Source organism: Mus caroli, chromosome 13 (genome assembly GCF_900094665.2).
Source record: "Mus caroli chromosome 13, CAROLI_EIJ_v1.1, whole genome shotgun sequence".
NCBI classification, from domain to species: Eukaryota; Metazoa; Chordata; class Mammalia; order Rodentia; family Muridae; genus Mus; species Mus caroli.
The window spans coordinates 104,715,613-104,728,077 of NC_034582.1; the positions used below are offsets into that span (position 1 = coordinate 104,715,613).

General features: G+C 37.7%; 1 protein-coding gene across 2 annotated transcripts in view; it reads right to left on the reverse strand.

Annotated features, from left to right (window-relative positions):
- Positions 1-868: 868 nt before the first annotated feature.
- Positions 869-12,465, reverse strand: part of Gpbp1 (GC-rich promoter binding protein 1) — a 67,334-nt gene continuing 55,737 nt past the window's right edge. For both annotated transcript variants that reach the window (XM_021180305.2, XM_021180304.2), the window contains 2 exons: positions 10,963-11,065; positions 869-1,842 (listed from right to left, as the gene is read on the reverse strand). In XM_021180305.2, the coding sequence (XP_021035964.1) occupies positions 1,684-1,842; positions 10,963-11,065 (262 nt within the window). In that variant the 3' untranslated portion in view covers positions 869-1,683. The remainder of the gene's footprint in view (positions 1,843-10,962; positions 11,066-12,465) is intronic.

Genomic DNA, 12,465 nt, shown 5'->3' on the forward strand with positions numbered 1-12,465 from the left:
ATGGGTGGGTAGGGAAGTGGGGGGCGCTATGGGGGACTTTTGGGATAGCATTGGAAATGTAATTGAGGAAAATATGTAATAAAAATATTAAAAATTTAAAAAATAAAAGTTTTCATTATTCTATTTTGCAAATATATAGTGCAATCCAATAGGCAATGCTACACCGCCAGCTTTGCCATACTACCCTTAGGTATTCTCGTGGCTGATATATTTCATTTTCCATTTAGAATGAATTCTGGCAAACTCCAAAATAAAAGACCTACTTTTTAAAACCTATATTTAGTATCTTGTTATACTTACAAACTGAAAATTTTTATGGGAGCAAAAACGTAGGCATATTTTGGTTTAATTTCTCCATTACCCTAGTCTTGGCAGGAAACAAAACAAGGAAAAAATAAGTCCTAGCTTATGGTGAGAGCTGGGGATTAATATGAAAACAGATAAAAATATTGTAGCCTGGCATAAAACGCCAAAACACCTGGTCTATGACTGCTTTCTTTATACTGCACGCCTATCAGGCAGCTCACAACTACTCGCATCTCCAGCTCCAGGGGATCTGACCTCCTCCTATGCAGAATATAAATGAGGTTGGGATAGAGGAATATAAAAGCACCTGAGAGTAAACCAAGCTTGAAAACTGGCTGCAAACATAGTTAGTAGTCTAACATGCTATCTAAACAAAAATGATTCTAAATTTAATGTGCAGGTGAGAAGTCAACATTCTTCAAATAGCTTTGTGAAATTGATAAAACTTAAGCTCTTTTTCTAAGCTCAAGGAATTGCATTTTAACAAAGAAAAGTATAAACCTGTACGAAATAAAGCCATGTGTGGAGACCAGTATCTTCAACACTACAAACAACAACAATATTCTGAAAATCCAGTTTATTTTCCATGTTGTGGACAGATCCAGTCAGTGATCAGGTTTTCTGCATGTGTAATAATTTATCAAAATAAGTTTTCCCGCAACTCTTGCAATCCCCTCTGAGAATCCTGATCTGACAGCACACCAAACAAAGCTCCTGACAAGCCCCTCGTGAAGCTTGGAAGAGCGCCTGGCATGTCTCCTCTCTCACATTCACTGCTACCAAAGACTAAAGAGGAATTTGTTTTGAAAGGTGACTTAGTTCAAGAGTTGAGTTCAAAAAGTTAATGTTTTAGTGCACTTTGCTCCAGTTTTAGCCAACATGCTACATTTTCCTTTTTGCTGTTGTTTTGTTTTAGGGGGAAGTGGATAAGGAGGTGCACAAGTAGAGTTGAAGATTTCCACAGTTTGAAAAAGATAGGACTCTGCAAGCAAAACTGTAAGCTGCCTCGTACCTTAAGACCTGAACATTTTAAGACAGAAGCTTTGCAAAACATCACACAATTTTTTATTATTAAATGAGAAAATCTCATTTGTTACATCGTCACATTGCTAGTCAAGAGAAATGCTGCAGTGATGAAGAAAGTCAATGTTGGATCAACCAAAGTCCTCATTTCTACAACATTCATTTACAAAGAAATAATGTTCAACACAGCCCAACACAACATTCTTGGTTTTCTTCATATTGAAGTCCCCCAAAAAATCATCTTCTAATGGGGTAGGTTCACTACATAAATTATAGTTCTTCATTTTTACAATTCACCCCAAACTGCATGAGAGATGTATCANACTAAAATTTCTAAAGCTGTGAGGCTCTCCTTCACACATCGTCATCATCNGAGGTGTCNCTGCTACTTGTCTCTGTGTCATCATTCTCAATTGTGGGTTTGAAAGTGCTGTTTTTCCAGGGTCCAAACTTGAAGTCACAGATCAGGCCATTTTTCAAAATACCATTTTTTCTCAGACCATTCTTCTGTAACTAAAATGTCAAAAACAAGCAAATTAATTTTGCCCCAAGAATTACTATACAATCATTATCTTACCCTGAAAATTCCTGAAACAAGTACATCATGCCCCCAACTAAGCTATTTCAATAGTCACATGCAACTGACCAACTTATCTAACAAAGTATCTGTAACAGAATTAATCTATTCTTAGTTGAACATGGCAGCCTAAATCTATTAGCACTTGAGAGACTGGAGATCTTAAATTCTAGGTAAACTCTAAGCTACATAGAAGAATTCCAGACCAGTCTGGCTGCATAGCAAGACCTTGTTTACAAAATGAGAAAATGCAAATTAAAATCTATTCTTTGAGTAGAACAAACACTAACCACCTACCAAAAAACTATTAAAAAGTAAGAATAGAGGTATTGGAAATACAAAGGGTAGATGTGACTCAAAATTGTTAAACTAAAGTTTTAAACCTTTCCAAGATTTTGTTGCAGTACATAAACACTATGATAAATATACTTTGATGTGCTACTAAACAATATAAATAGGTAACTGTAAGATGATCTCTTCATTTCCATGACCTAAATTAACAAACCCAAAAGCTGGGAAGTGGTGGCGCACGCCTTTAATCCCAGCACTTGGGAGGCAGAGGCAGGCGGATTTCTAAATTAGAGGCCAGCCTGGTTCTACAGAGTTCCAGGACAGCCAGGGCTGCACAGAGAAATCCTGTCTTGAAACAAACAAACAAACAAAACAGAAAAACAAACCCAAAAGCTGGTATTATTCAGCTCTGTAGAATAAATAACATGAAGTATACAAAGAGTCCTATGCTTATCCAAGCAAATTAAGATGCCAGAAGTCTTAATACTCAAAATGAGAAATAGAAAGTAAACATGATAGTGGTGATGATAATAAACCTGAGGCCAAAATATCATCTCAAAATAGGAAACATAAACACTCTAAATTAAAACTAACATAAAACTATAAAACACATATTAACTCAGACATTTTGAATTTCTTTCATGAAAAACATGAGGCTAATTTTCATGTGCATATCTAAGTGCAAATTTTTAGAGATAAAATTAAGCTAATGGTTGGCATTGTCTATGTTATATAGATGAGAGAGGGTTCTTTAATTATGAGAATTTCTATTCAAGCCAAAAGAGCTACACCTAAAGTTAAAGATTGCACACACACTTGCACACACACGGGTGGAGCAGGGGGACAACTTGAGCTTCCAGTTTCCCTTCCAGTTTAATTCTTTTTTTTTTTTTCATAGCATATTTTCTTTTCTATCTTGATTTAATTTTGAAGCTCACCTCCCATCATTTTGAACACATCCATTTCTAATGTCCCTAGCCACCATACTTATAAATATGTCTGGTCCCTCTCTGAAAAATGTTTCTTCTCTATTTAAAGTTCTACTCTTACATCACACAATTTATGGGCCAGTATCATCTTATCTGCCACAAACATAAAATTGTCTGTCAAGGAATGGCAATAAAAACAAAATCTGTATGAGTATACTGGTACACACCAGTGTACAGTTGTGTGTATGTGTGTGTCAATGCATGGGGGGGGGGTATGTCCATGTCAGTTATTTTCCTCAATTCATTCATTGAATGCGAGGCCTATCATAAACTGGAAGTTCTGCCTATAACATGTGGGTGGCATGATGACTGAATTTAATGCCAAGTCGACCTATAGCTGAACGGATTATATCAAGACACTATCAATCATATAAATTAATCATCTATCCACCCATCCATCCATGAGCTTTCCAATAAATCTATCTATTGTGTTTGTTACTGGCTCCCATGTGTGCTCAAGGGTGTGCCTGTACGTCAATGCATCATGTGGAGGCTGATGGCAGGTGCCTTCCTCAATTTCTCTCTCTCTTTTTTAAAAGGACCTGTCTGTCTGTACTGACCAAAAAAGTACAGAATGTGTGATACAACCCACAGACTTTCTAAGAAGTTAGGCCCAAGTGAGGATGCTTTAATCACACTTAGAAGAGGGAACAAAATAATCACAGGAGACAGAGGGAGAGAAAGGTTGGGGGGGGGTGATGAGACTGAGAGGGAAGAGGTCCCCTAGGCCAGGATAAAAGATTGCTTCTATTTTAAAGGCAAGTGTGGTGGTGAGGGGGGGGGGGGGGGGGGAGACAAGGATCAGGTATGGGAAACAGGAGAGAAGCCCAGAGGACCAGGAGAATGACTAGAAACATGCAGCTGCCGGGAGAGGAAAGGGGCTGCTCTAGAAAGTCCAGGGACTTAGGATGTGAGAGGCTCTCAGGACTCAATGGGAATGACCTTATCAGAAATGCCCAAAGTCGGGAAGATGGAACCTGAAGAGACCACCTCCAGTAGACAGACAAGGAGGGCCCTCAGTAGAGGATTGGGGTCACCAACCCACCTTCACTCCTGACTAAAAGAAATACAGGTACAAAAATGGAGCAGAGATTGAAGAAAAGGCCGTCCAGTGACATGTGAGATCCCATCACATATCCAGGCACTATTACTGATGCCATGTTGTGCTTGAAGACATGGGCCTAGTGTGGCTGTCCTCTGAGAGGCTCTACCAGCAGCTGACTCAGATACAGATACTTACAACATTCAGCCATTGGACTAAGGTTGGGGACCCCTACGAAAGAGTTGGGAAAAGGACGGATAGCAACTCTATAGGAAGATCAATAGTATCATGGAACCCGGTCCCCTGGGAGACTAAGCCACCAACAAAAGAGAACCCCACCCCCACCCTACCCAATGCACACATGTATCAGAGGACTGTTTTGCCTGGCCTCAGTAAGAAAGGATGTACTTAATCCTGTAGAGATGTGATGCCCCCAGGGAAGGGGGATGGATGGATGGGGGGACCCTCTCAGAGGTGAAGGAGAGGGGGGAGTGGTGAAGAACTCTGGGAGAGAAGACTAAGAAGGGGAGCAACGTTTGGGATGTAAATAAATAAAATAATTAAGGATGTCTCTGAACCTGGAGTTTTGCCTCCTACGCCCCAGCACTGAGATTAAGGGACACACTGCTGTGTCTGGCTCTTTTCTTATGAAGGTGGTAGAGAGTGGCTCTTCATGTTTGCACAGCAATCACTTTACCAAGTAACCCACCCCCTGAGTTCCAAATCTTTTATTCCTTATATTTTCTATAAGCTTATACATCCCCCAGAAAAATCTAACATTTTAAAGCATTTTCTTAAAATAGCTCCTTAAACATGACACTTTAATTACATCTAGGAATTCCAAAATCCTGATGCTTGTAACTCAGGTATTTTCTATTCTCAAAACCACCTTACCTAACATTTCTCCAGTATAAGCTGTAATCCCGCGAATTGCTGCAATATATTCCCAATTCATCATATCCTGATATGACATTCCAAGTCCTTCATATTCTTATTATGGGTTAAGTAAACCAAATAAGTCAGCCAAACTTGAGTTCAAATTCTAATTGCTTTTCTCATAAACTCACAAGCTGTAGTCTTCTCTTCTATCCAGAGTACTAATAATAGTACCTACATCATAACAATAACTTACAGAAGCACTGTTAGGAAACACTTAGCATGGTACCTAGTGTAAATTATGAGCTAGTTAACAATCGCTGTTAAGAACCTTTAAAAGCTTTCCACCCAATTCTCTTTCCGATACTTTGAGCCCAACAAAAATATATTTTCTAACTTTTTTGCCTAATTTACATCTTGTTCTGGCAATATCATTCATCTTTCATCTTGTCAAAAGACAATTCAAATCTAACTTTTTAAATATTGCTAAGTCATTGCAAGTGGAACTATGTCTACATTAATCATTACAGGGGAAAAATTCTGAAAGAGGGAACATTTTTCTTAACACTCTGTAATGATAATAGGTATTCAAGAAAGTCTTCATTTTGCATTTCTCCATCACCCCACTCACTCCTCTTTGGTCCTCATCAGCAACATTTAAAACTAGTATCACAACCTGATTTACATAGGAATTTATATATTCTCACTAACTGGAGAAAGGAGTGCAACTCTAGACATTTAAACATATATGAACACGTATATATTTGAAGAGATAATGTTTAAACCCAGAACCATTAAGTTCCAACTCTGTTATCGGGAATAATACTAATTCTTTTTATAAACAATATCTTTAATGATTTTTCAGGTACCTAGTTATCAAATGTTTCATAATATTTAACATAAATATATACATGCTTTTATCATCAGTTCAAAAATATGTATGTTTTACTAGCTTCAAATTCACAATATGGGAAAATAGTATCTTAGTTATTTTATTATCAAAATGGGTTAGCTACCTGCCTCAGTTATCACACGGTGTTAAAGTCAATTATCTTGGTAATATACTATCTCTGGAATACTATCCATAGCAAGAGTACTAGGTACATTTTCAATGATACCTTTCTTTAAACTCCAATTGTTCAAGATGGGAGGTAGCTTAGTTGTAGAGCACTAGCTTAGTATCATGTACTGTAGAAAGAAGCTAACTTCTGTAGAACAGAAACCAGATGAGTAAGTGGATCCCAGGGGCCTGGACTGGATATAAAGACTGACTACAAAGGCAAATGACAAAACATCTAGATGGTGAGGGAGCTGTTCTTGAGTATTATCAATGTTACAACTGAGTAAAAAAAACAACTATTTGAAGTGAAATTCAGTATGTAAACTATGTACATGCCCAACAAAAAGAGAACTGGAAAATAATAAGAGTAAGAAATAATAAAATTATGTTTGCAGAAGACAGTGGTAATAGAAAATCCCAAAACCAACATCCTCCCCACCAAGAAATATTCGTAATTTAATATAGCAAGGTTACAGTATATAAAAATCAGCACAGAAAAGTCAGATGTCTCTAAAAGAATGAACACTGATAACAACTAAATGAAAACTGATTAGAAATCAATTCCATTTGTACAATGATTAAAGTTCACAAGGAGGCTTAGAATCTGATATACTCCAAACCCACACCAAACCATCCATCCCATGCTCATAGTTTGGAAGATTTAACTTTGCTAATATATAAACATTACCCCAAATGTTTACAGATTCAACGCAATCCCATTTGAAACAACAATGAATGGCATTTGTTAAGGGGCAGAAGGAAAGGGGGAATCCAACCTTCTACTAGAACAGGGCAGGCAGGCAGGGCAGACAAAAGAAGTAAGGATTGGGTGGGGTTCAAAGTCACTACATACATGCATAAAAATCTCACAATGAGACCACTAGTTGTATAATTTACATATATTAATATAAAAGGGATTTTTAAAAATAGATATAGAGAAGCCAGACAAGAGTGGCATGCACTTGGGGAGTAGAGGCAGACGTGAATCTCTGAGTTCAAGGTCAATCTGGTCTACAGAGTGAATTTCAGGGCAGCCAGGGACACAGCATAGAAACCCTGTCTTGGGAGGGGGTGGGGAGAGAGATATAGAGAGCCAAAGAAAATTCACTATAAAATTTACATGGAATATAAAGAGACCACAAAACACTCTTTTAAAGCAAAGTTGTGAGACCTTCCTGACTTTCAAAAATTACCACAAAAATACTTCTAAAAACAGTGTAGTTAGAACTTAACAAATGCAAAGTATTTGCCTGGCCAGCACTGCTCAGTGGTCCTCACCACTGCATGAACTAGGCATGGTAAATAGAATAAGCCTGCTATTTCAGCACACAAAGAACCCTACCCTAAGTTGAAGGTCATCCTCCCAGACTACAGGGCAACCAGTGCTAAAGTCTGTCTTTTTTTTTAGGGGGGGGGGGGGCCTGGTGAGATGGCTCAGTGGGTAAGAGCACTGACTGCTCTTTCGAAGGTCCTGAGTTCAAATCCCAGCAACCACATGGTAGCTCACAACCACTTGTAATGAGATCTGATGCCCTCTTCTGGCACCTCTGAAGACAGCTACAGTGTACTTATATATAATAATAAAATAAATCTTTGGAAAAAAAAAAAAAAAAAAGACTCAAACTGACACAGACGAAAGAAAAATGGAGAGCCCAGAAACGAAACCCAAGTGCAGCTTGGGTGCCTGTTACTTATCTATTTTAAAAATTTTATAGCATTTAGTAGGTTCTCTCCTTATACCAAAGGGTCAAACTCAAGTTACCAGGTTTGATGGCAACTGTGTTTATCTGCTAAGCCATCGATCTCACTGGGCCTGGCCAGATCAGAAATTAAGAACATGACAGTCTTCAATAAGTAGTACTAGAAAAAGGTTACTTACGATTGTTATATCTTCGTCAAGTTAAGCAGATTAAACATCAACAAGCAGATATAGATCTGGATTGTTTATGAAAGTGTTTCCAGAGAGGCCTAACTAAAAAGTCACCCTGTTCGAGTCCCGGAAAGAATAAAAGAAAAGGAGAAAGCCAGCTGAATGCCTGCATTCTCCTTTCTCCATTTCCTAGTCAGTACCACAACCACATTACTCATGCCATCATGCCTGGTCACCACTCAAAACTGTGAGCCATAATAACCTCCTATCCTTAAGTTGTCAACCCTCGGTCATAGTAACGCAAAAAGCCCCTTAGTAGCCATGAAAGGTTGGACCTTTAGTGCATACTATTATAAAAACCTAAACACTAAGATCTAAAACTTGAAAGATAGAGACGAAAAGCTTCAAAATTTTAATCCAAACTACAAGCACCAAAAACCTTAAAAAAAAAAGATAAATCAGACTAAATCAAAGTATTTTCATAAACTGAGCTACAATCAAAAGCTAGGGTGCTTTTTGCCCAGCATGTACAAGGCTCCAGTCTTGATCCTGCCACACCATCCCTTCCCCCAATCAACAAGATAAAAAGAGATAATGTTTACAACATATAAAAAAACTCAATGACAAAATCTGATAGAGATGACTCAAAGGTTAAAATGAAAAGACTGGCTGCTCTTCCAGGGGACAGAGGTTCTATTTATTTATCCACATGCTGGCTGCTCACAAGCATAACTAACTCCAGTTCTAAAGGAGTCAATGCCCTGTGCTGGCGAGCACGTGTGTGTGTGTGTGTGTGCGTGCGTGGAAGGGAGTGGAGGATGTTGCAGTGATATGACATGGGTTGGCCTTGGGTATGACCAAGGGGTGGGTGGAAGAGTGAGCTAGGAAAAAAAAAACATCATTTGAATAGAAATTTACCCAAAGAAGTTAAGTTACACAAATGGAATACAAGCCCATGAAAAGATGATCAAATTTCACTGTGGTAGATTGAATGAGAGTATCCTCGTAAATTTGAAGGTTCCAGCTCCTGAAATGTTTGGGAGGATGAACAAGTATAGCATTGTTGGAGTACAACATAGGCCACTGGGGCTGGGCTTTGAGGTTTAAAAAAAAATGCATGTCACTCTCAGTTTCTTTCTCCATTCCTCTCCCCCTCCTCTCNCCCCCCCCCCTTCTATTTTAATGTAAGGATGTACTCTGAGTTACTGCTCCAGGACAACCATGCCTGCCTGCCACCCTATCCCCTACCATCCTCATCATGAACTCTAAACCCCTGAAAACTATGAATTCCAAATAAACTATCCCTACCATGAGTGCCCTTGGCCATACTATCTTATCACAGCAATAGGAAAGTAACTAAGACACTAGTCATTAGAGAAACGTTTACTGAAACTACTAAGTTACCACTTATACTGTAAGAGAAAGACACATAGAAAAGTATGATGTAGAGAACCTGGAACTCCTGTACTGTTCACAAGAAGTGTAAAAGGTATAGTATATTCCACAGGAAAATAGCATAAGGGTCTCTCTGACAGCTTTCTTAAATTGTTATTTCTAAAAGATTTATTTTTGTTCAGTGTGCATGTGTGAGTTCTTGCATGAACATCTGTGCATTATGACATGCTTAGTACCCAGAAAAAGGTCAGAAGCAGCAATGGAGTCCCATTACTGGAGTTGCATACATGCCTATAGGCCATTGTCAATATACCCAGAGTGAGTACTGGGAAGTGAACATGGGTCCTCTGCAAAGAGCTCTTAACACTGAACCATCTCTGCAGTCCCTAGATAGATCTACTATAAAATGTACATGTGACGGAGGACAACACACGGGCTTGGTTCTCTCCTACCCAGCAGGTCCTAGGGATCCAACGCAGGTCTTCAGGCTTTGTGGCAAGTACCTTTACCTACTTGGTCCTCATGTAACCCATAGAACTCTCCTTTTTAAAGTGTGCCTGTCTGTCTATCAGTCTGTGTGTCATATGTGTACACAACACATATGTAATTCACTTGTGGTCAGTTCTATCCTTCCATCATGTAAATTTTTTTTTAATTTATTTATTTTCATGTGATCTTTTGTTTGCATGTATATCTGTGTGGGGATGCCAGAGCCCCTAGAACTGGAATTATTAAGTGCTCGGCATTGAACTCAGTCCCTCTGGAAGAACAGCCAATGCTCTTAACTACTGAGTCAACTCTACAGTACACCACCATGTGGATTTTGAGTATCAAAGTCAGGTTTTCAGGTTTGGTGGTAAGTGCCTTGACCTATTATCATAACCAGGGCCCAACTTTTTTGTTGGAAATGGATGGTGGTGATAGTTGCGAACAAAAAAATATATTTAAGCCACTGAGATGGGGGAGGGGGGTGTAAATTAGTAATATGTGGTTTTTATGCAATTTTTGAAAGTACAATGAGGATAAAGTCCACACTCAGATTATTATGACTGCTTCATGAATGACTTCATTGAAAACATCTAGGCAATGTTTCACAAGGTCGCAGTGCCAACCATAGTGTTTCTGTATAGACAATCAGTTATATATGGTAACTAGCTTTTTAATCTATTATGGATTAAGAAAAATAACTTTTTGATGTTCTAGCAAATATTTCCTAATAACTCAAAAGTAAAGGATAGAGACCAAAAACAAGATGGTTTAGTATATTAAATATTCTTTTTTGAAAGGATCAAAGACAAAGTTAGTTAGAATTTGTCACTCATGTCAAATAACCAAATCAAAAGTTTGGAAAACAAAAATTTGGAAGCATTTTGTTCACCTAGATACTGAATACACAAGAAGTCACTGCAGATTTGTCTCAAAGGGAATTCTGGCCTATGTAGTGTGATGGATAGTAAATTTCTAAACAAATAAAATTTAAACTGTCCCACCACCCATGTTTTCCTGTGATTCTGTAAGCTCAGATGTTCTTACCTGTTCACTAATAACTTGGAATTCTCTCATTTCATCCTCAGTTAAGGGAGCACATGTTTCATCATTTTCACTGTCTTCCTGCCAGCCCATTTCTTTTAACAATCTGCACAGAAGGAAAACATGCTTAATTTCGAGCTACACCTGGGTTGTGTAACTATTACCTTTATCCTATATAGAAGAAAACATGATCCCAATCTATTATATACAGTCCCCAAGATACAAAATAACTTCTGAGTTTATTTTCTAAAAAAATGAGTTATTGATCAAGTAAACCATATTTGGTAATAGGAAAGAATGAACTGCCTAATTGCTTGATTCTCTAAGCTGGAAACATGCAACAGGGAGAGTCAACAATAAAAAATGACAAATCCTTGTATCAAGAGTAGTAATAATGCCACTTTTGCTGCTTCTTAAATGCCACCACAATCCAACATATTCTCAACTAACCATTAGGACTTCCACTTGAGAGGGTGTAAGTCTCATCATGCACTTTATACTTCACTCTGCTACAGCTATCTATGCTGAGTGTATGTCACCATCCTCAGTACACAATTCAATCTAAAACAGAGGCATTATGTGCAACAGTAAAGGAAAACTTCTCAACTTATAGCTACATAGTGGAAAATGACTATCAACAGTTTCACTCTTCCCAATTTATTTTTTTTTAAGAAAAATTCTTCCATTTTAGGAAAAGAAAGCTAAGAAAAGACTAACAGAGAACTAACCATTATGACTTGGGCAAGCATACCACACATGAGGCAGTAACTTTAAATTTTCTGCTTCTTTTAAGGCCAATTTTAAAAAAAATTCACTCCATTCCTTAAGTATTTCTGATATTTCTATTTGCCTATCTTACAATTTGCATCTATCACATACCAAGTTATTATAGATTTCAGAGATTTTTCTTTCAAGGTCTCAAAGAATTTATTAGTACTCATGTGTCCTAAATAGTATCTAACATGCTATTCCTCTTTTACAGAGTAAAATTACAAGTCATCTTTAGAAAACAATTTTGCTTACTTCACAGCAAAACAAAACAATTTTAATTTTCTGCCTCCCAAATTATTATGTACCACACTGAACTACTGCTTCAAGTAAACATTAATTATTTCTTTATCTCTATTCACTGGCTTTTCTGATACCCTGTCTTGACTATAACAGAGATAACTGTCCTTAAGACTGGCATTTTGACTTAACCCTAATCATTCAGAATGACTTAACCCAAAGCTTATAAACTAAGACTAATAAAACTTACTGCTTTGGCTATGACCACATTTTTACTTCTTTTACTGTAAGAACTGACAAAGCATTTGTGACAATGAGAAGGGAATCAAGTGTTCTTAACTCTCCAGCTGATAAGGAAACATGATTGCTTGATATAAAACAAAAAACTGTTGTTAGAAAGTGTTGTTCTTAACTGATATATGCCCTTACCCTAAGATTATATGCACTTAACTACAAAAATAAAAGTGAAAATTGCCGGGCAGTGGTGGCGCACACCTT